The sequence below is a fragment of the Pimephales promelas genome, chromosome 5, assembly GCF_988280905.1.
Source record: "Pimephales promelas chromosome 5, fPimPro1.hap1.1, whole genome shotgun sequence".
Classification (NCBI taxonomy): Eukaryota; Metazoa; Chordata; class Actinopteri; order Cypriniformes; family Leuciscidae; genus Pimephales; species Pimephales promelas.
This window is the reverse complement of record NC_142773.1, coordinates 43493284-43518924: the sequence shown is the minus strand read 5'-3', so window position 1 is coordinate 43518924 and position 25641 is coordinate 43493284. Positions and strand designations below refer to the sequence as shown.

General features: G+C 39.0%; 1 protein-coding gene across 5 annotated transcripts in view; it reads right to left on the bottom strand.

Moving 5' to 3' along the window:
- The window catches only part of LOC120471340 (receptor-type tyrosine-protein phosphatase mu), a 231231-nt gene that overhangs the window by 5967 nt on the left and 199623 nt on the right, over positions 1–25641 (bottom strand). For all 5 annotated transcript variants that reach the window (XM_089131628.1, XM_089131630.1, XM_089131629.1 and 2 more), the window contains 8 exons: positions 19876–19973; positions 9762–9878; positions 9462–9616; positions 8774–8909; positions 5785–5934; positions 3668–3841; positions 3311–3442; positions 1438–1563 (listed from right to left, as the gene is read on the bottom strand). In XM_089131628.1, coding sequence (XP_088987754.1) covers positions 1438–1563; positions 3311–3442; positions 3668–3841; positions 5785–5934; positions 8774–8909; positions 9462–9616; positions 9762–9878; positions 19876–19973 — 1088 coding nt within the window. The remainder of the gene's footprint in view (positions 1–1437; positions 1564–3310; positions 3443–3667; positions 3842–5784; positions 5935–8773; positions 8910–9461; positions 9617–9761; positions 9879–19875; positions 19974–25641) is intronic.

Below are 25641 nucleotides of genomic sequence, written 5' to 3'. Positions count from 1 at the left end.
AGATGTATATAGCGCAGCATTGATGTGGTCAAACTAAAATGTTGGTGTTCAACTGTTTTAAAAATACAACAACTGTTCATTTTGCGTTTTGCAGCGACCGTTTGGACATAATACGAGATAGACTTCTTTATTCAATTCATTTAAAAAAAGAAACAATAATTACAGGAATAGCCTCTCTAAACCTCAAAGAAATGCCATGAAGACATCGAAGCAGAAATAAGGGAGAAACACCAGGAACTCTGTGTCTTTCCCTGCTATTAATGCTTGGATAACACACCACGTCTCCATCCATTAAAGGATTAGTTCACTTTTGAAAAAAATTTAGCTGATAATTTACTCGCCCCCGTGTCATCCAAGATGTCCATGTCTTTCTTTCCTCAGTCGAAAAGAAATTAAGGTTTTTGATGAAAACATTCCAGGATTTTCTCCATATAATGGACTTCAATGGGGACCAAACGGTTCAAGGTCCAAATGAGAGTTTCAGTGCAAACTGTTCAAATGTCTTTAAACGACACCAGACGATGAATAAGGGTCTTATCATGCGAAACGATCGGTTATTTCAAAACTTATTCCAAAAATGTAACTTTTCTAAGGACAAATGCTAGCCTTGCTCTATTCTGTGAGTCGCGTTTGTAACGTCACGTAATACGTAATTACGTTCAAAAGGTCACGGGCGACAGAATCAAAATCGTCCGACATCGTTGTTTTACCTTTTAATTCCTTTTTCTGTAAACGGCGTTTGAGTTCGTTTGCACGTTCAACCTATGCGTTCAACTTGTAAACACTGACTCTGTACTTCCGGCTACGTCGCCCGTGACCTTTTGAACGTAATTACGTATTACGTGACGTTACAAACGCGACTCACAGAATAGAGCAAGGCTAGCATTTGTCCTTAGAAAAGTTACATTTTTGGAATAAGTTTTGAAATAACCGATCGTTTCGCTTGATAAGACCCTTATTCATCGTCAGACATTTGAACAGTTTGCACTGAAACTGTCTTTTGGACCTTGAACCGTTTGGTCCCCATTGAAGTCCATTATATGGAGAAAATCCTGGAATGTTTTCATCAAAAACCTTAATTTCTTTTCGACTGAAGAAAGAAAGACATGGACATCTTGGATGACACGGGGGCGAGTAAATTATCAGCAAAAGTTTTTTTTAAAAGTGAACTACTCCTTTAATAATAATAATGTCGAGTGCGGTGCATGGCTGTGATATAGGTTATAGACCTACCAAAGTCTGTTGCCATGATTTTTCGAATGACTTATCGCGAGAGGAAAAAAAGACGTTTTAGTCGCATAACATCGGTTAATGGAAACACCGTCATTTCGCAATCGTTTTTTATCGACATTTGGACAATATCGCAAAAGTTTTGCGCAAATCTGTAATGGAAACACGCCTTGTGTGTGTGTGACTGTGTGTGTGATGGTCACACACCCGTGCAGCGTTGTATATGCGGAAGATCCGGCTGATAATGTCCTCCTCCAGATCGGCGGAGACGAACTCGACCTGCAGCGGCCCGTGCCGGTGCACACCGTTCTCAGGCCAGTACTGTGGACACAACTACACACACACACACACATCAGAGTAAGCACTTCTCTTGTCTATTATTTTAGTTTCACAAACATCTTCCCAGCACTATAAACAACAATGAATATGAACTGACAGACACTTTGAGTGTGTGTGTGTGTGTGTACACCGTTCACGTTTATTATCCACTCAAATCTCCCATCATCCTCACTCTCTTGCTGCTATTGTGTAGTGTTTTGTGAAGGAATATGTGATGAAAAGGAGTGTGTGTTCATCTGTGTGTGTGAGACGCATCGCCTCACTCGGGGTTTGAAGTGTGTGTGTGTGTGTGTGCTCAGCAAAAACATCCACTTCTCACACACACAAATATTTTGGTATACAGGTGCATATAAACAAAATTATTAGATACGACACCAATGAATCAGTTCAAAGTGTCCGTTTCAATGAATCGATTCAAAAACTGTTTGTGTCATTGATGTCCTAATGTACTAGAATGTTAAATATAAACATCATTAGGTAATGCTGTTTACAAATATATTTGTTGTACGGTGCATAAAAATGAAAATACGAGAATAGAGTCTTTCATTTAAACTTTGAATCTTCAGCAGAACAGTGAATCAGTTTCAATGAATCAACTCAAAACTCTTTCAAATAAGATTTTTTTCCATTTTAATGTTTTAGTGAATATACTTTTAGGTGAGGTGGTGAACATTGCTGTTTATCACTATATATTGTTATATAGGTGCATGAGAGAATAGAGTCTTTCATTTAAACTTTGAATCTTCAGCAGAACAGTTTGAGTCATTTCAATGAATCAGTTTCAATGAATCAACTCTTTCAAATGAGATTTTTTCCATTTTAAATGTTTTAGTGAATACACTTTTAGGTGAGGTGGTGAACATTGCTGTTTATCACTATATATTGTTAAATAGGTGCAGTCTTTCATTTAATCTTCAGCAGGAAAAGAGTCGATAACTTTGATTCATTTCAGAGAATCAGTCGAAACTGCCCGTTTCAATGAACCGATTCAAATCTCTGTTTGTTCATGTAAATATCTGTAGGTAAATGACAAGATTAAATAAGATTGTTTCCTCTTTTGCCTGGATAATTTGAGCTGTACTTGAATGTGGAGTGTGTGTGAAATGTTGGATCTTCTCATCACTCTGGGGTCAGTTAAGAGCAAACACAGGACGAGTGTGAGATGGACCTGTGTGTGTGTGTGTGTGTGTTTGCTGAGGGCTTTATGGGATTTAGACTCTCATGCGCTTTGATCCGGGGCTGTTCTGACAGAGCCTGAGGCTTCCGTCCCTACAGACACACACACATGAATCTCAATCACTGTCTCTCACACACACACTTCCCTCTGTGAGTGACCCGTCACCGTTCATTATTTATCATTCTGTCAGAACACTTCCTCACGGCCCAGAATCCCCTGCTCCTCAACAGAGCCCGCCTTCAACACTCATTCGCAAAAATCGTGGCTTATTCTCTTCTCCCCAAACCTTTTTTTGGGGTTATTTCTTCAGTGTTTGGCTAGTTTTTGTGTTACCCAGATGCTGGGTCAGACGCAACAACCCAATGTTAAGTTAATACGTAAACATTAACTCATGTATGAAGTAAAAAAAAAAAAAAAAACGATGGTAAAAATGAAATAACACAGTGTGCTGGGTTAAATAGCCCAACATGTATTTACCCAGCCATTGGGTTGAAAACAGTTGGTTTTAGAGTGAACCAATCAGATGCTTTCGACACGTGTACCGTATTCTGTGTTTATCCTAACCTGAGCGGGGTCCACGTCGTTCAGCATGACGATAGACGTGCAGTGATAGTCCAGAACCAGCCGCCAGAAATCCTTCACGGTGTTCGGCAAAGGATGCTGGGTAACGATGAACGCCGACGGCTGCTTGTAGCTCTGAGAGAGAAACACAACAGAGAGGTCAGATTGACATAAATGTGAGTCAATAATACACAAAAATGCACCAATTTAGAGGTTTCGATTTTTTTGCACGCTCAGATTCCAGATTTTCTAATAGTTGCATCAGCCTAATATTGTCCAATCCTAACACACCGTACATCAACGGAAAGCTTATTTATCCAGCCTGCAGATTATGTATAAATGATAATGTCGTCGGCGTACGTCCATGAGCGCGGCGTTGATGTAGTTGCTGCTCTCGCCGTCGATGGTGATGAGGAAGGGCAGGCATCGGTCGGGAGGAAGGACGTCCATGCAGCGGTTCTTCTCGTGGTTACGCGGCAGCAGAGCGATGCTACAGTCCTCCACGCGCAGCGTCGGCGTCACCATGTTCAGAGTCTGTCAACACACACACACACACACACACACACATTAATGGTGTTCTGTATATACTGACCAATACTTTAAACAAAATATTAAAAGCGCTCTATATATATATATATTAAATATTAAAAAACTAAATTATATTGAATTATAACTAGATGAGTAAATTTAGAGATGGATGGATGGATGGATTTATAGATGGATGGATGGATAGATGAATGGATGGATGGATGGACATGGATGGATGGACATATGGATGGATGGATGGATGGACATATGGATGGATGGATGGATGGATGGATGGATGGACATATGGATGGATGGATGGATGGATGGATGGATGGATAGATGGATGGATGGATTTATAGATGGATGGACATATGGATGGATAGATGGATAGATGGATAGATGGATGGATGGACGTATGGATGGATGGATGGATGGATGGACATATGGATGGATGGATGGATGGATGGATGGATGGACATATGGATGGATGGATGGATGGACATATGGATGGATGGATGGATAGATGAATGGATGGATGGATGGACATAGATGGATGGATGGCTGGATGGATGGACATATGGATGGATGGATGGACATATGGATGGATGGATGGATGGATGGATGGACATATGGATGGATGGATGGATGGATGGATGGACATATGGATGGATGGATGGATGGATGGATGGATGGATAGATGGATGGATGGATTTATAGATGGATGGACATATGGATGGATAGATGGATAGATGGATGGATGGACATATGGATGGATGGATGGATGGATGGACATATGGATGGATGGATGGATGGATGGATGGATGGATGGATGGATGGACATATGGATGGATGGATGGATGGACATATGGATGGATGGATGGATGGATGGATAGATGGATGGATGGATTTATAGATGGATGGACATATGGATGGATAGATGGATAGATGGATGGATGGACATATGGATGGATGGACATATGGATGGATGGATGGATGGACATATGGATGGACATATGGATGGATGGATGGACATATGGATGGATATATGGATTTATGGATGGATGGACATATGGATGGATGGATGGATATATGGATGGATGGATGGATAGATGGATTTATGGATGGATGGATGGACATATGGATGGATGGATGGATATATGGATTTATAGATAGACGGATGGATGGATAGATAGATGGATAGATAGATGGATGGATGGATGGACATATGGATGGATGGATGGATATATGGATTTATAGATAGATGGATGGATGAATGAATGGATGGATGGATAGACAGACATATGGATGGATGGATGAATGGATAGATAGATGGATGGATATATGGATTTATAGATAGATGGATGGATAGATAGATAGATAGATTGACAGATAGATAGATAGATAGATAGATAGATAGATAGATAGATAGATAGATAGATTGACAGATAGATAGATAGATAGATAGATAGATAGATAGATAGATAGATAGATAGATAGATAGATAGATTGACAGATAGATAGATAGATAGATAGATAGATAGATAGATAGATAGATAGATAGATAGATAGATAGATAGATAGATAGATAGATAGATAGATAGATAGATAGATAGATAGATAGATAGATAGATAGATAGATAGATAGATAGAACAGAAACGTGCAGTAGAAACAGAGTTTGTGGTTTGATATATAATATCTGTGTCCAACAGTGCGTAATATCTAATAAACGCTGATGATGTATTTATAAAACGTCTGAAACCGATTGAGTCTCTCAGCAGAATATTGCGATGTATGATATTCACACACGGATACAAACGCTCATATTTCCTCTTTCTCCTCCAGAGTACTTTATAAAATCTAATCAAAGCAGCGAATCACAGTAATACACAAACTCTCTCATATCCTCAGCGCAAACACATTACAGAAGATGAGCAGAGCCGTCTCTCACCCGGAACTCCTCTTTGATTGGACTGGAGTTGGTCTGAGGGTCCAATCGGTTCATGTCGTAGTAGACGGAGCGAAGCTGATTGGCTGGGATTGTGGTGTCGCCACAAAGACACGCCTCCAAAATGGCATCATGGATAAAGACGTACTGTTCCTGACAACGACAAGAAATGAGCAAGAACATGTTTCGATGAGATCTTTCTGTCCCAAACGAATGATTTTTGATGTATTATCCGTTTAAATGTCAAAACTCGTACAAAGTCAATTGTTCAATTTAAATGTCAGTAGGATTTATGTTAATGAAAAACTTGCGAAACGTTAAAACAAAATGAGACATGCGGCGTCTGCGGCTCCATGTTTGTTTGTTATTTTGTCAAAGATGGGAGTGTACTCTATTTTAGTTTAATTTAATATCTCACTTTTTTTTAATACTTATATTTATGCTGTACTTATAATCCATTTATTAATTCCATTTTAATTCATTTATTTTTGAATTAAACCAAGAAATGAGATCATAGATTATCTCACCTGTAAGGATTCAAACGTTTGGCCTCAGAAATGATCTATTTATTATTAATTATAATTCAAAGAAGTAATAAATGACACTCTAAATCGAGCGAAAAGTGACCGTAAAGACGTGTATAATGTATATTTTGAATAAATGCTGTTTTTTGAACTTTTAATGTTAGATAATAATCATAAATGTGTCTTGATCATCAGATCATCATATTAAGGGTCATGTGACTAATGATGATGGAAATCACAGGAATAAATTACATTTCATTCGATATTCACATGCTTTACAATAAATTAATTATTGATATGATTGACATATGTTTTGGTGAGATTCTTTCCACAACATTAAAACATGTCACACACACACACACACACACACACACACGCGTCTAACGCTGGGTTAGCCGGTTCCACGTCTCTCGACATCCTTGGTCTGTTTTGTATTCATGGAGTTTGGCATGCAGATGCCACTGTGATTGCACTCATTTGTTTCACGAGGGGTTCGGACGGCGTGAGGCAGAAGAACATCAAACTTTATTAGCAGCGAATCATCAAAGCATCTCACTTTTCAGATTCGCCTCAGCGACTCCACACGCTTGACGGAAATCACTGCTGAAGTGACATTTACAAACCATCTTGGCCTGTCACTGTTGACTAGATCGTGAGGACGGGGTCATTGCGTCGCTGATTAGGCTCTGCCGTGACCTTTGACCTTTGGGTGCCTGAGAACCAACAGCCTCTCTAATGAGCGAACGCTCACCATCGTCCTCGCAAATGATCAGTGACGGTTCAAACGCGCGTGTCAGACGGTAACAAGTTCCCGTAGGGCGAGAGAGCGTGCCAACACACCTGTGAGACACACACACACACACACACACACACACACACACACACACACACGCACGCCTCTGAATGTCACTGAACTTAAGGAGGATGAATCAGTCAAACGTTCCAGACGTCATCTATGAGACATGCGGCGTCTGCGGCTCCGATGATGGGACGGGAGTGTACTCTATTTTAGTTTCATTTAATATTTCGCTTTTTTTTATACTTATAGAGCATTTCACAAGATGTAAACAACACTGGTCCAGAAGCACTTCCTGTTTCGGTTTTTTAACACTACATAAAAGCTGGGATAAAATATAAAACTGAATCAAAAAGTTAAACAAACATCTTTAAGATGTGAAATAAAGAAAACAGTTACAAACTGAAACAGGAAGTGCTTCTGGACCAGTGTTGTTTACATCTTGTCAAATGGTCTATATTTACGCTTTATTTATAATCCATTTATTTTTTTACCTTGAGACATGTTTCACCCTCGCCTCATTTAGTATGCGCGGTTCTATGAATATGCAAATGAGCCCCGCCTCCACTCACTCACTCACTCACTCCACTGGTTGACGATCACACGTTGATTGACGTCTATTCTCTCGTCGTTTCCTCGACAGGCTCAATCAGGTAAAGGTGAAAAGGTCAGAGGTCAAAGGTCAAGTCTACTTTATTTGTGTTTCAGAGCAGCTTTACAGAGATTACAGGAACATAATGCAACCCAGCTAACAAAGTTAGGTTCTGAGAACGTTTTTCTAACGTTCCATTTTGGTTGTGGGAACGTTAATTTAAAATGTTCTAAAAACGTGGAAATGTCCAGTTTGCTTAACGTTGCTGGAACAGTGTCTTAATGTTTGCAGAACGTTGCTGGAACGTTAGCATAATGTTGTTAGAACGTTATCCTAAGGTTAGCATAATGTTGCTGGAACGTTATGAGAACGTTTATCAAACACAAATAACCTGATAAAGACGTTCCGATAACGTTGTTCTAAGAACGTTTTTTATCAACGTAATGAGAACGTTCATCAAATACAAATAACGTGATAAAGACGTTCCAAGAACGTTGTTCTAAGAACGTTTTCTCTCAACGTTACAAGAACGTTAATAATGTTATATGAACGTTCCGAAAACATTATTTTAATAACGTTTTGTCCTAACATTTACACAACTTTTAAAGAACGTTAGTGAATTTTCTGGGAACGTTCCCTGTTAGCTGGGAATAAAGTTTGTTTTTCTGGAAGAGAATAGCGTCACAGTCCAAGTGGAAAATTATTAATTTATTTTGTTTATATATGTATCTGCTCTGGTGATGTCATCGTCCAGCTCAGATCAGTTCTCTTATAACGGCGTCAGAGCGTGATCAATAATATTGTTGAATATTAAATTAATGAGCAAAACAGAGGAACCGAAACTCCATCAGTGACAGAATGGAGACGCCAGACTCTGGCCAACGAGCCAACGGAGTATGATTAGGATTCAGATTCAGGCAGCATTACAGGTCAGAGGTCAGATTGGATCAGAACATTATCATCCAGACTCTAATAAGATGAGAACGGGTTTACACATCCAACCCTGGAGTCAAAAACGTGTTGATCACATCTAAACACACACACACACACACATTACCAGTCAAAAGTGAGAAGCGATACCTCAGTCTGCACCATGTTGACCCTGCGTGACCTCAGCTCCCGCACGCAGTTGTAGATGTCGACCACGCCCTCGCGCTCCGCCATGTCCAGCATGATGTCAATCACGATGAAGCAGCCGGTTCGCCCCGCCCCCGCGCTGTCAGCCGGCCAATCACAACACAGATCAGGTCAACAGAGCAAAAGATACAATTAAAAACAACCGTATGCTAAATAAATGCTACGTTCACTCACATGAGGTCAGAATTTTTAATATAATATAATATAATATAATATAATATAATATAATATAATATAATATAATATAATATAATATAATATAATATAATATAATATAATATAATATAATATAATATAGTGCCGGGCAACGATTAATCACGATTAATTGCAATGTATTGGAATGTATAAGTGCAATTGCAAAATAAAATTTGAGTTTGCATTATATGCGTGTGTGTACTGTGTATAATTATTTTGTATACATCTTTCTTAAATATATACATGCATGTGTGTGTATATATAAAAGTAAGTATACATAATGCACACATATATTATGTAAACAACACAAACTTTTATTTTGGATGCGATTAATCAATGCCTCTAATATATTAGAATGATCTGATATGATATAATATTGAAGCTGAGTTTATAGCGCGCGGATCATGTGACCGCAGACGGTGATGATGTCACACACCTGCAGTGGACCACGATGGGCCCGGCGTTGAGCGGAGACTTGGCTTTGACGCGGCGGATGAATCCCAGGAGACCCGTGGAGTGATACGGCACGCCGTGATCCGGCCAGCCCGTGAAGTGGAACTGACTGATTTCTCGGATCTCGTGAGCTCCTCGCTGCACACACACACACACACACGCATCATTACTGTGTTCAACTCAACTTAAAAGCTTGAGTTATTCTAAAGCATGTGTTTGTGAGGAGTGTGTTTGTGAGGAGTGTGTGTGTGAAGTGTGTGTGTGAAGTGTGTTTGTTCCTCACCTTCTCCACTGCAAAGGTTCTAATGACGTACTCGGACAGAAGTTGTGTTTCGATGAGCGTGACCTTGATGTCTCTGTAGATCTCGGTGTCGTCAGGCCAGTATTTACAGCATTTCACCTGAGACACAAACAGCCTGTGATCAGAGCTCAGGTTCGAGTCCGGCTCGCGACCCCATCGAGACATATATATATATTATAACTGATTAAATATGGCAAGTTATTTATTTATTTATTTATTTATGTGTGTTTATTGAAAATGAAAATGCTTTTATTGTCATTGCACAATTAACTTAGTAAATAAATTAAATATTCGATATTTTAGAAATATTAGGGAACTCAGTATTACATGTCAGTAAATACTGCAGGTATGAAGCAGATTTAGGCTTTGCATAAAATGATTAAAAAAAGTTAGATATTTCACACCTTAATCATTACTTTCAATAGTTCATTAAATATTTAAAGTATTTTTACAAACAGTTTTTGTCGGTAGAATAATGATACTGGTTACAATTAATTATTTGGAGCGTCTTATAAAACAACACAACACAAAATAAAATGAAATACAAATAGAATAAAATAACACAACACAAAATAAAATAAAATGAAAAAAATGTAACAAAATAAAATAAGGTAATATTTTAGTTAACACAACTGACTCATTTTCTAAAAGAGTATTTGTAAACAATTTTAAAGTTTTTTTTTTACAAACAAGAAGAATAATTAAATTAAAATAATTGAAATTAAAATATGTGTCCAAAAAATGTTACAGTAATAGGCCATATGATAGTTACAATCAACTTTTGAAGCTTCCTTAAAAGTGTTTTAATAAAATAAAATAAAATAAAATAAAATAAAATATTTGGAGCTACCTAATAAAAATAAATAAATAAATCAATCAATAAAACGCTAGTTAGGTATTTTTTTTTTACCTTTAATGAATGTGACCTAACTAATTATTTCTATATTCGAGATATCAGCTAATAAATACAAAAATAAATATAGCTGCGAGCAGCGATGAAGGGCCCAAGCCGGTGGCACCGCAACCCCGGTTCCTTAGTTACCTAAAAGCACCAGGGTGGCCATGCCACTGGCTTTGGCCCTTCATCGCGGATCACAGCTATATATATATATATATATATATATACTGTATATATACATATATATATGAAGCCGGTGGCACCGCCACCCTGGTGCCTTTAGGTTTATTGTGCACGACATGCAAAATGTAACCCTGCTTTGACTGATGCAAGCTCTACAGCACAGTTTATAGTAAGAAAGAATATAGTAAGAAAGAAAAGTAAGCTGTTACTCTGAGATGGTTTGGGAAACAAACATTCATCATGTCGCATTGGTTTTAGTTACTTGTCCTCGAACAGAGCCCTAATCTGTTTATATTTCAGTTACACATTCTACATTGATTAAAAAAGAAAAATCAAATGTGTTTTTAATTCATACAGAAATAAAATATTTATAATTCAGCTGAGAATAAAGTTAGTTCAAATTTTAAGAAAAACAAATATATGATCTGAAATATAGCACATTCATTTTTAAATTCATTCAGGTTCAATTACCAAAAATACAATCTTAATTTAATTTAAAGCAAATAATAAATCTAAAATATATGGGTTATATGCATATTTTGTAAAAAAAGAAAAAAAAAAGAAAGAAAGATATATATCCAAAAACACAAGGCCTTAAACTTTAACAAGGGTGCAACTCTTATCACTACAACAAACATAGTCACACACACAAGTCAAGTCACTTACATTTTAGATGCAATATTGACTTTTTAGATGCAATATTGACTTTTTTCTGTTTCAGCAGAGAAAATAGTTAAACAAAGATCACAGCGACCCATCGCGCATCTCAAAGCAATGTGTTTTCTCATTACTGAATGATTCAGCATTTTGAATCCATGACTCGTTCATTAAGACGGTCATCTGGTGACACCTTATGGTGATTTAGGGTTATGTTTAAAAGTATCGTTCTTTACAGCGATTTTTAATTGACTCCTGTTAAACCAATCTCGTAACATTATTGTGTAACCGATTTAATTTGATCAGCCTTACCTAGGGTAACAGCCCTATAGTGTCTTATTATTCTAAATTATTGAATTTATTGATCAAATTTACTAATGAAAAATGAAGCATACATTTATTAAGACTAGGCTGCCCTGCAGATATTAGGCTACAATATGCAGATTTAAATATACCATTTATCAAATAATCTGTTTATTTTTAGGTTACACATTACATTGTTTAAAAAATAAAAATCAAATGTGACCCGCTCTGGCGAAATGAGTCGGAAGTTGCAACCTTCCATTTTAAGATATGGGCCGATTATGTGGAAAAACCATGAAATAACAAAAAAAAAATATATATATATATTTTTGCTAATTTCAAAGAACAGACATTCAAAAATAATCTCACAGGGTTTCGTAGTCGAGATAATTGAGTAAAGGTATTTAAATAACGATTAAAGTTGTCAAAGCTTTAAATTCGCTGAAATAAACATTGCTCTTCTCAACTCCCCTCGTCACCTTTGAGCATTTCCCGGGTATCCCCTGAAACGTTGAACTCACTGGAGGCTTCTAACCTAAACTGCGTGAGTATATTTATCTGCAAGAAGAATATAGCCTATGTAAGGCTGTAACGATCGCGACACTCAGATCCACGAACCTGTGTCGCGGTGTGAGAAGACAGAATCACGACACCGACACGTCCCTTCAACTCCCGAAGTTATCCTTCACGTCCAGACCCAATGCTACAACATCTTTAAATTACTATTAGTATTATTTGAAGTTAACATTATAAAATACGTAGACTTACACCACAAAACTTAAATTATTACTAAATTTTTTTAAAATTGGGCAATTTCAGCATTATGGAGGAGATCCAATTCCCAGATAATTAAATATTTTAATAAATTGGCCTATGTGAACCACACTGCACAAACCAAAAGTAATACTCACCGGATGAAGAAGGGTTGACTCTCTCCAGAACATAAAATCTTTATTTTATTTTCCGTGTTCGCATTTATGAGGAAAAACAATCCGAACGTGACCGTTCTCTGGAAGCAGCACTAAAACTTTCACATAGCTTAAACATGCAAGCACAAAGCCTTTCTTTAAAGTAAATTTCGTTTTAAAATAATTATCTTAATTTTAATCAATGTTTCATCAACCAATTACTAGGATTTAATAATAAGAAATAAATTGCAGACAATAGGCTAGGCCTAATCACGACGCGGAGACGCGCGGCACGTGAACTGAAGCTTGTCTCATGAACCGAAAGTCAGCGTATAAGGTATCCTCACAGACATATATATTGAAATGTCTACTTTTAAAGACAACCATTCAAAATGAAAGAAAACAGACTGCTCTCTGCTTATGTGGGCTAATCCGTATGAAAACTGAATTTCTCTCTGACTCCTCTTTAATCTTTCTGATTTTAGAACATTTTTGTAAAAGTGACTTTTTAATTATTTATTTCAAAAAAATTAAAAATAAGTTGAGTTTCAGCCTCGTTAAATTGCATTTATATATGTTAATCTATTTGGTCAAATTAAGCTATATAAAATAAATAGTTTATCCCTTAAAATGCTATGGATTTTGAAAGATATCAAAAAAAAAAAAAAAAAAAAAACGGGCAAAAAAACTTTAAAAGCGATTTTCTTAGGTTTTCAATTGGAAAAAAAGGGCAGACGACCAGAATTCAAATCTGTATATCTTTACAACCATTCAAGGTATGACCAAGGTATCATTTGAAAGCTTACAGTGTCCTCTTTCCATTAATATCAAAATCTCAATTTTTAAATTTGGGTCACTGTGACTAATTTTGCTGGATCAGGTCGGTCACAAATGTGTTTTTTATTGTAGTATTATTTTATACAGAAATACATTATAATTATATATAATATACAAAATATAACCGTGGGCGCGATTAAACAGTGTTACAATAAAACTCAACATTGTGTTTTTTAAAAATAAATTCAAATAATACAAATCCCGAAATTGCGCTAATTTTAAAATTAAACTAAAACTCATGGCTGCACAAGCATTCATAACTGTGCGCGCCAACAGCGAGGAACCAGCAGAACAGAGTGAACGTTCATTCTGTTTAGTTCAATCCTACTTAATAGGAATTTATTTAAAATGCTTGCTCTACTCCACAACATTAATGTCTTGTGCGGATATCTGTATTTTGACTTTCGGTTTTAAGTAAGCGATTTAAAAGTTCCCGAGTCCCAGCGGAGTCACACGTTGATTAACCGGTGGGAATATACACAATAGGCCTAACTGATATTGAACACAAGAGGGCAGTATAGCACTACGTATGACTCAGATTATTTTTTCTTCTTCTGAATTTTACAACCTGGCTGTTTTTGAACGTAAACATAATTCTTAAATGAAAAAAGGGAAAAACTGCTTTAATTATAATATTTGTATAATTTAATTTAGAAACAAATGATGTATAATTACATTTTTAGAAGATATGAGGCTTTTAGTGTTTACTTTTTTGACATTACTTTAATCTTTTGCCATAGTTGCACATGTCTATTGGCTAATAAATGTGATGTATCTGTTGAGTTTCAAGCAATTTCAAGCAAGCTAAGAGTCCCAAAAGCATCAAAAAATAATGTTAAAGTTTGTTTCGTTGCCACGGCATTTTGAAAGTGACACACTTCCTGCTGCCAGTTGGTGGCGCTATAACTTTGACTCACAATAGTCACATCCATGTGATCGGTCTCTTACAGCGAAAACACTGCTGAAGTTTCATCAAGATCAGTTAATGTATGCTGAAGTTATAACACACATCCTGTTCCATGTTTCTCGCCATAATTTCGTTTCCTCGCCACGGCCAAACCGTTCGAGATATCAAAAATCCCGTGGCACTTTTTCATCCTTAATGTCTTGACTTCACGCTGATCGAGTTTCGTCGAATTTGGTTCAGTGCTCTAGGAGCAATAATTTAAATTACATTGCATGTGTTTTAAACACAACCCTAAATAGCCAACTTCCTGTTGGGCTGGGGTAAAAAGTAAGAGTGTGAAGTATATATGAAACGATGAGATCTATATGTGTACCAAGTTTCATATTATTACATGCAAGTGTGTTTAATTTATGGACCAAATTTTCAGACCAAGTTTATTGACCAAGTTAATCTGATTAATAAACTAATTATATAAAACTATTGTCAATTCACTACAATTAAACTAGTTATATGCCTTTACTTATAAAAAATAAAAATAAAAACTTATTTAAAAAATACCAGGCTTGAGAAATGTATTTTCTTTATGCAGGTCATACACACAGCAGTGAAATGGTTAAGCCCCCTCCCCCTGCACACACACACACACACACAGACAGCCAGCCAGCCAGCCAAAGGCTCAGAGTGGCCATATTCAAACAAAAATATCTGAGTTTCTGTGGGTCCTAGCTAATAAGTGTCAATTAAAAAGTTGTCCGGCTCGAGGAGTACAATATACATACCAATTTTTGTAACTCTAGTTAAAACTAACCACCCCACTTTTGTCAAAAGGTGGCGCTACTGAGCCCTCACCACGCCCGTTTCTGCAACTTTGCACATGTCTACTGGCTAATAAATGTGATGTGTCTGTCGAGTTTCATGCAATTTGAAGCATGCTAAGGGTCTCAAAAGCATCCTAAAAGCATCCTAAAAGAAGGGTAAAGTTTGATGCGTCGCCACGGCAACAGTTTCAAAGATATCAAGAATCCATTCACAGGTCTACATCTGCCGTATGTTTACATTATACATATGAAGTTTGAAGCAAATCGGGTAAAAATAAAAGGGTGATATCTAAGCATTTTGAAAGTGACACACTTCCTGCTGCCAGTTGGTGGCGCTATAACTTTGACTCACAATAGTCACATCCATGTGATCGTCCTCTTACAGCGAACACACTGCTGAAGTTTCATCAAGATCAGTTAATGTATGCTGAAGTTATAACACACTTCCTGTTTCACGTTTCTCGCCATGATTTCGTTTCCTCGCCACGGACAAACCGTTCGAGATATAAAAAATCCCCTCGCAAACTTTCATCCTCAATGTCTTGACTTCACGCTGACCGAGTTTCGTCGAATGTGGATTAAAGCTCTAGGAGGAGTATTTGACATTCCATTGCGAGCGTTTTACAAACAAACCTCAATAGCCAAATTCCTGTTGGGCTGGGGTAAAAAGTAAGAGCGCGAGGTATAGATGAAACGATGAGATCAACGTGTGTACCGAGTTTCATATTATTACATACAAGCGTGTTTGAGTTATGGACCAAGTGTTCGGACCCCGTTCCAGGGGGCGCTGACGAGCTGCCCTGCCACGCCCGGGTACCATCTTCAGCCCGGCTCTGATGGCCGCGGGTTCTGACCCGTGTGCAAAGTTTCAAGAGTTTTCGAGCACGTTAAGGGCCCCAAAAGTGCCCAAAAGGTAGTAAAATAATAATTATTATAATAATAATAATAATAGTAAAGAAAAATAATCCCAAGGAAAACAATAGGGCCTTCGCCCTTTCAGGGCTTGGGCCCTAAAGATATAAAACAATTGAAGTTATAGATATAATTTCAATAAGATGAAATGAATGCATTAAAAGTGAGATACCAGGAAGTGTGATCAGTTTTGATATGGAAAGATATTAGATTTCTACTCTTTCTGAAGAATACGTGGCTGATGCAGTAATGAGGTTTGGTCAGGGCGCGCGAGCTCAGTTTCAGACGTCACCTGATCACACGAGTGATTAACTGATGTATTGATCTAAAAGTCTCTGGCGAACGGATCGATACGCTGAGGATCACGAGAGAACGATGGACTCTCGCCACTGCTTAACCACTCACAACATCTGTAACCATAGCAACACAGGTGTCTGCGGTAACCGGGGTAACCGCAGGTAAACGATATTAATGGGTGCGTATGTTTCTGAGAAACACTTGCGTCCGCTTCATTTAATAACTCTAAAATGTCAAGAGATGTAACCATCTAATAAAAGCAGGGAGAAATCGGCACGCTTTCAATTAATGTGGGTTCGTTATTTTCAATCACAAAATAAAAAAAAAATGAATAAAATAACACAAACTAAAATAAAACACGACAAAATAAAATTAATATGAAATAGATTAGAATAAAATAACATCACAATACAACATAAAACAAAATGAAATAAAATAGAATAAAATAAAACAACACAACGTTTTTAATAAATAAAATTAAATTAAATCAAACAACACAACAAAAAATAAAATAGGATAAAATAAAAGCACAATACAAAAAATAAAATAAAATAGGATAAAGTAAAACGAAAAACACAAAATAAAATAAAATAAAATAGAATAACATAAAATAAAACAACACAACACAAATGTTTTTAATAAATTAAATTATATAAATTTAAATTAAACAACACAAAATAGGATAAAATAAATACAAAACACACAATAAAATTAAATAAAATGGGATAAAATAAAATAACAACACAAAATAAAATAAATCAAACAACACAACAAAAAATAAAATAGGATAAAATAAAAGCACAATACAAAAAATAAAATAAAATAGGATAAAGTAAAAAAAACACAAAATAAAATAAAATAAAATAAAATAACACAACACAAATGTTTTTAATAAATTAAATTATATAAATTTAAATTAAACAACATAAAATAGGATAAAATAAATACAAAACACACAATAAAATTAAATAAAATGGGATAAAATAAAATAACAACACAAAATAAAATAAAATATGATAAAATAAAATAGCACAAACCAAAATAAAATATATACAAAAAAACAAACAAAACAAAACTACTAAATAAAATAAAAGCCAGTTAGATATCACCTAATACATCATTTTTATAAAGGTGTTTTCTAAAGTATTTTTATCTAGAATTAATGTATTAAATCTGGTTGGCTAAATGACAATAGTTTGATAATTTAATGCATCTTTAAAAGAAAACAAATCTAATCATTAAACTCATTAAATGAGCGTTTACTATAAATATACAGCTCAATTGAATTCTGTTATTCAGTTCTCACTGTGAATCTGCTTTAAAATAATCTGTACTGTATAAAGCGCTGTAGAAATAAACATCACATCCGAGTCAATAAACCTGCACTTCATTACTCAACACCTGGAACGTCCGTCAGCCAATCAGAACGAAGATCTCCACCAATAGAGACGGTTTCCCCGTCGAATCTCTCAGGGATGTAATTCACACATTAATGTTCTCATTCACACATTACACACAGATAAATGAGTTCTGCACTTCCAGATGTGACATCGATACCCGGACCGGATCACGAGACGTCTGGAATGATCTTCAGCGTCAACTCCATTACAGAGCGTCACACAAAACCTCATTATGAGGCAATATAATCCAGCCAGCAGAGAAACACCAGCACTAATAACGGCTTTCACTGCAACAAACACGAGCACGACTCACACACAACATGATTACTAAACTCACTTTGCAGGGTGAGAGTGAGCGAGCGAGAGAGAGAGAGAGATGATTTCTGTATTATAATCCTGTTTATTTTATTTTATTTATTCATCTTTATTTTGTTATTATTGTTTGCTTTATCTAGCCATGAATATATATTTAATTTAATTTAATAAAATATATATATATATATATAAAATTAAATATTTTTTTTATAATTTAATAATTAATTATTATTTTTTGTACTAATTTTCTATGTTGTTTTGATGCTTTGGCAATGCAAAATGTATTTTTATGACATGCAAATACAGCTTTCTGAACTGAATTGAGAGAGAGAGAGAGAGAGAGAGAGAGAGAGAGAGAGAGAGAGAGAGAGAGAGAGAGAGAGAGAGAGAGAGAGAGAGAGAGAATGGAAAACAATGGGAATTGTGACACTTTAAGTGCGTAAATTCAATTTTTGTCCATCATTAAAGTGGGGATGTGATTGGACACACAGCGACTCCATCTGCAGATCCTCTGGGATTATATGACGGAAAAACACATTGTATTATTTCAGAAATTAGGATGGATTCAGTGTGTCTGCATGTGTTGATCTTAAGGCTAACCAGGCAAACCAAAAACTGTTCACACACCAGATATAACTCGTGATATTTAGTTCTAGTGTGATCAGGACACTATAGTTCATTTATGTAAGTGAGGAGAGCAAAATAAAGTAAACTGAGACAAATTATATCTAGAAATACTTCATACAGTGACTAGCAGTACATCGAAGGCCGCACTCGGAACAAGAGTCCAGAACCATTGCTAACTTTACCCGTGACGGTCTCTGTACTGTATACTGGACGGAAACCAGGAAGAAACCAGGAACAGCTTCATTGGTGAAAGAAATCTTTACATTGCCAAAGCATTCATAACACTATAGAATAGAAATAAGTAAATAATTATACAAATAAATAAATAAATAATAAAAATCTCTCTCCGCCCAGGAGCATTCATCTAATCTCCTCAGATCCCCCAGAATGCCCTGAGTTGCGCGCAGAGACACAGATGTGTGTTTATGGGTGTCCGTGGGGAAGCCGCCGCCCACATCAGATCAGCCTCGTATAACAGACGCCCGCGGCTCCACACGTCTGCATCTACACTCGTCTGTACGTGACGCTTCACGCTAACATGAATTATTATTCACAAAAGTATTGATTTTATTCTGATTTTAGATGCTCATCTTTTAGTATTTAATATTTTTTAAGCTGTCAGACGGTCGGATCCAGTCGTGACTCTATGAAGAGATGAAGTTTGTTCAGACTTAATGTGTCCAGTTCTACTTTTAAACATGTTGAACTTTAACAATAATTCAATTAACTGTTAATGACTATAAATAATCTGATTTCTCTGATCTTCAGATTGTATTTAATGTTGAAATATGTACAGTAGATACATTGACAGCATTACATAAATGTTTTATTTATGGATGGATGGATTGATTGATTGATTGATTGATTGATTGATTGATTGATTGATTGGTTGATTGGTTGATTGATTGGTTGATTGATTGGTTGATTGGTTTCTGGCCAGAAATTCACATTGATGAAGCCCAGAACGCATCATGGGAGTCAGAGGGAGTCGATCTGGACTCTAGACACACACACACACAGTGTCTTACACTCACCCTGCCGACTTCCACCAGGTTGGTCACCATGACGATGGTTGCCGTGTTCTCCTGCCACACCATCCTCCAGAAGTCAATGGCGGTCTCCTGCATCGGCCCTGCGGTGAAAACACACACAATCATAACATTTATGATGTAATGCCTCACAATAATGTTTCCACATATTTCGCAACTGTGTCCAACACTGATAATAATCATAAACGTTTCTTGATCATCAGATCCTCATATTACAGTGATTTGTGAAGACTGGAGTAATGATGATAAATTCAGCTTTGATTAAATTACACTTTATTATATATTCACATAGAGAACAGATGATTTACATTACAATAATATTTCACTATTTTACAGTATTTTTGATCAAATAAACACAGCCTCTTTCAAACACGTTGACCTGTGGTGTATATTGTCAAGAACACTGAAATATATAAATGTATTATCTTTATGTGAAGTGTCATGGAACCCAAATATGAAGATAAGAGCAGAAAAGCTCCATCTCTCGTTCACACTCCTCCATGTTCATCAGTTTGTACCGTCACCGTGTGTTTCTCGCGGCTCAAATGTCTCCCTGCTCCCACACTGATGCCCACGAGCCTCTGGGGACGATGGGAATGATGGGAGGCGAGCAGGACATCTGCTGAGTGGCTCTGTAGTGCCAGAACACACACACTTTCCTGCAGCGTTTACCAGCAGCAAATACTAAAACACACCACACGCAGGGAACAAAGAACTCACTGAGAACCCAGTGAGAAACCTGCGAGAACTCAATAAGAACTCAGCGAGAACCCCATGAGAACTCAGCGAGAACCCCATGAGAACTAAGCGAGAACCCCATGAGAACTCAGTGAGAACCCCATGAGAACTCAGTAAGAACCCCATGAGAACTCAGCGAGAACCCCATGAGAACTCAGCGAGAACCCCATGAGAACTCAGCGAGAACCCTATAAGAACTCAGCGAGAACCCCATGAGAACTCAGCGAGAACCCCATGAGAACTCAGCGAGAACCCCATGAGAACTCAGCGAGAACCCTATAAGAACTCAGCGAGAACACCATGAGAACTCAGCGAGAACCCTATAAGAACTCAGCGAGAATCCTATAAGAACTCAGCGAGAACCCCATGAGAACTCAGCGAGAACCCCATGAGAACTCAGCGAGAACCCCATGAGAACTCAGCGAGAACCCCATGAGAACTCAGCGAGAACCCTATAAGAACTCAGCGAGAACCCCATGAGAACTCAGCGAGAACCCCATGAGAACTCAGCGAGAACCCTATAAGAACTCAGCGAGAATCCTATAAGAACTCAGCGAGAACCCCATGAGAACTCAGCGAGAACCCCATGAGAACTCAGCGAGAACCCCATGAGAACTCAGCGAGAACCCCATGAGAACTCAGCGAGAACCCCATAAGAACTCAGCGAGAACCCCATAAGAACTCAGCGAGAACCCCATAAGAACTCAGCGAGAACCCTATAAGAACTCAGCGAGAACCCCATAAGAACTCAGCGAGAACTCAGCGAGAACCCCATGACAACTCAGTGAGAACCCTACGAGAACTCAGCGAGAACCCCATGAGAACTCAGCGAGAACCCCATAAGAACTCAGCGAGAACCCCATAAGAACTCAGCGAGAACCCCATAAGAACTCAGCAAGAACCCTATAAGAACTCAGCGAGAACCCCATAAGAACTCAGCAAGAACCCTATAAGAACTCAGCGAGAACCCCATAAGAACTCAGCGAGAACCCTATAAGAACTCAGCGAGAACCCCATAAGAACTCAGCGAGAACCCTATTAGAACTCAGCGAGAACCCCATAAGAACTCAGCGAGAACCCCATGAGAACTCAGTGAGAACCCCATGAGAACTCAGTGAGAACCCCATAAGAACTCAGCGAGAACCCCATAAGAACTCAGCGAGAACCCCATGAGAACTCAGTGAGAACTCAGTTACCCCTTTTCCACCAAAGCATTTTGAGAACCGGTTCTCGGCCAGGAAAATTGGTTCCACAGCTGCACTGACTCTTTGCTGGACTAGAACTGTTCTTTTACCATGTCATGCTTACGTTGGGCTAAGACGTATGGCGACGTACACAGTGACGTAACGTAACTCTGGCGTTCCCTGGGCTCTTAGTCAGGGGGAAACAAACAGGTTCTGAGAAGGGTCGCAAGTTGAACCAACTTTGAACCAGCGCCAGTTCCAAACCCGTTCTTTTTCGGTGGAAACGAGGTAAGTGAGAACTCAGTAAGAACACTGAGAACTTGGTAATTTCTCTGTGAGATTTTCTTGAGAAGTGAGTGAGAACCCCCAGTGGGCTTCAGAACCGATTCCTGACGGAGAACCGCTAAAGGAGAGTCTGAGCCGATCGAGGACAGCGCCACCTACTGGCCAACACACCTCACATGATGTTTAAACACTACTACTGGAAAACAAGACACAGATACTGGCAAAGAACACACACACACACACACACACACACACACACACACACACACACACACACACCTCAAATGATGTTTAGATACTCGTACTGGAAAACACAACAAAAATAAAGACAGAATATCAGCGTAAACTAAGACGTAATATTATCAGATCAGACTGATAACAGCGACTAAAACACTAATAACAAAGCAATAACAGCAGGAGATTCACACACACACACACACACACATAACGGGCCGACGTGCACCTGGTGCTTCAATCCCACAATATCTTTAACTGCACATTTCCAGGAAAATCAAATGTGCTACAAAAACTTATTGGAGAAGTTTCAGCAAAAAAGGAAAGAAAAAAAAAACAAAACAAGAGAAAACTTTATGCTGAAGTCTGAAGATTCTGCCGAAGAGGTGAAAACTGCACACACACACACACACACACACACACACACCCGTGTCACAAACTTCAGCTGTCAAGACATGCTGACAGTCAATTCTGGAAACCCACTATTTCATCTGATGTGTGTGTGTGTGTGTGTGTGTGTGTGTGTGTGTGTGTGTGTGTGTGTGTGTGTGTGTGCTGAATTCTCCTACAACCAGCATAATATAAAACCCACTGATAGACAAAGTCTCTGTGTGCTCATTAATATTACAGTACATGACACACACACACACACACACACACACGCACACACATCTTGATTTAGGAACGTTTAGGTGTGTGTGTGTGTGTGTGTGTGTGTGCTGTGAAGCGAGACAGGAACACTGAGGAGGAAATGCTGGAGGTTTGAGCACTAATGAACGACGGAGAGATAATGTTGATTTGAACTCACGAGTCCAGCGCTGCCAGTGTGTGTGTGTGTGTGTGTGTGTGTGTGTGTGTGTGTGAAACTCAACTGGACTGACAGCTGCATTTCCAGGTCTCAGCAGATAACACCCCCCCCCCCACACACACACACACACACACACACACACGCTCGCTCGCTCACTCACACACACTCTAAATGTCTCACTCTTTAACTTTCTCTCACACACACACACACACTGTGTGTATAATAGTGTGTGTGTTACTCAGGTGTGTGTGTTACTCCGGTGTGTGTTACTCCGGTGTGTGTTACTCCGGTGTGTGTTACTCCAGTGTGTGTTACTCAGGTGTGTGTTACTCCAGTGTGTGTTACTCCAGTGTGTGTTACTCCGGTGTGTGTTACGCCGGTGTGTGTTACTCCAGTGTGTGTTACTCCGGTGTGTGTTACTCCGGTGTGTGTTACTCCGGTGTGTGTTACTCCGGTGTGTGTTACTCCGGTGTGTGTTACTCCGGTGTGTGTTACTCCAGTGTGTGTTACTCCAGTGTGTGTTACTCCGGTGTGTGTTACTCCGGTGTGTGTTACTCCGGTGTGTGTTACTCCGGTGTGTGTTACTCAGGTGTGTGTTACTCCGGTGTGTGTTACTCAGGTGTGTGTTACTCCGGTGTGTGTTACTCCGGTGTGTGTTACTCCGGTGTGTGTGTTACTCAGGTGTGTGTTACTCAGGTGTGTGTTACTCCGGTGTGTGTTACTCAGGTGTGTGTTACTCAGGTGTGTGTTACTCCGGTGTGTGTTACTCAGGTGTGTGTTACTCAGGTGTGTGTTACTCCGGTGTGTGTTACTCAGGTGTGTGTTACTCCGGTGTGTGTGTTACTCAGGTGTGTGTTACTCCGGTGTGTGTGTTACTCAGGTGTGTGTTACTCCGGTGTGTGTGTTACTCCGGTGTGTGTGTTACTCTGGTGTGTGTTACTCCGGTGTGTGTTACTCAGGTGTGTGTTACTCCGGTGTGTGTTACTCAGGTGTGTGTTACTCAGGTGTGTGTTACTCCGGTGTGTGTTACTCAGGTGTGTGTTACTCCGGTGTGTGTGTTACTCAGGTGTGTGTTACTCCGGTGTGTGTGTTACTCAGGTGTGTGTTACTCCGGTGTGTGTGTTACTCCGGTGTGTGTGTTACTCTGGTGTGTGTTACTCCGGTGTGTGTTACTCCGGTGTGTGTTACTCCGGTGTGTGTTACTCCGGTGTGTGTGTTACTCAGGTGTGTGTTACTCAGGTGTGTGTTACTCCGGTGTGTGTGTTACTCTGGTGTGTGTTACTCCGGTGTGTGTTACTCCGGTGTGTGTGTTACTCAGGTGTGTGTTACTCAGGTGTGTGTTACTCCGGTGTGTGTTACTCAGGTGTGTGTTACTCAGGTGTGTGTTACTCCGGTGTGTGTTACTCAGGTGTGTGTTACTCCGGTGTGTGTGTTACTCAGGTGTGTGTTACTCCGGTGTGTGTGTTACTCCGGTGTGTGTGTTACTCTGGTGTGTGTTACTCCGGTGTGTGTTACTCCGGTGTGTGTTACTCCGGTGTGTGTTACTCCGGTGTGTGTGTTACTCAGGTGTGTGTTACTCAGGTGTGTGTTACTCCGGTGTGTGTGTTACTCTGGTGTGTGTTACTCCGGTGTGTGTTACTCCGGTGTGTGTGTTACTCAGGTGTGTGTTACTCAGGTGTGTGTTACTCCGGTGTGTGTTACTCAGGTGTGTGTTACTCAGGTGTGTGTTACTCCGGTGTGTGTTACTCAGGTGTGTGTTACTCCGGTGTGTGTGTTACTCAGGTGTGTGTTACTCCGGTGTGTGTTACTCCGGTGTGTGTGTTACTCCGGTGTGTGTGTTACTCTGGTGTGTGTTACTCCGGTGTGTGTTACTCCGGTGTGTGTGTTACTCAGGTGTGTGTTACTCAGGTGTGTGTTACTCCGGTGTGTGTGTTACTCTGGTGTGTGTTACTCCGGTGTGTGTTACTCCGGTGTGTGTTACTCCGGTGTGTGTGTTACTCAGGTGTGTGTTACTCAGGTGTGTGTTACTCCGGTGTGTGTTACTCAGGTGTGTGTTACTCCGATGTTTGTGTTACTCCGGTGTGTGTTACTCAGGTGTGTGTTACTCAGGTGTGTGTTACTCCAGTGTGTGTTACTCAGGTGTGTGTTACTCCGGTGTGTGTTACTCAGGTGTGTGTTACTCCGGTGTGTGTTACTCCAGTGTGTGTTACTCAGGTGTGTGTTACTCTGGTGTGTGTTACTCAGGTGTGTGTTACTCAGGTGTGTGTTACTCAGGTGTGTGTGTGTTACTCTGGTGTCTGTGCAGGAGTGTGTGTGTGTGTGTGTGTGTGTTCTCGCTGAGGAAAGCGCCGGTGTTTTATCGGTCAGATCTCTGGACAGTGACAGCGCTCATACATTATTCTCTCTGAAGCGCTCTCACACACTCGACCCGAGACTCGGCGCCGGTTCTGATCCGCCGTTCACTGAGTGTGTCTCTGGAGTCCAGCTCACGGTGAACACGAG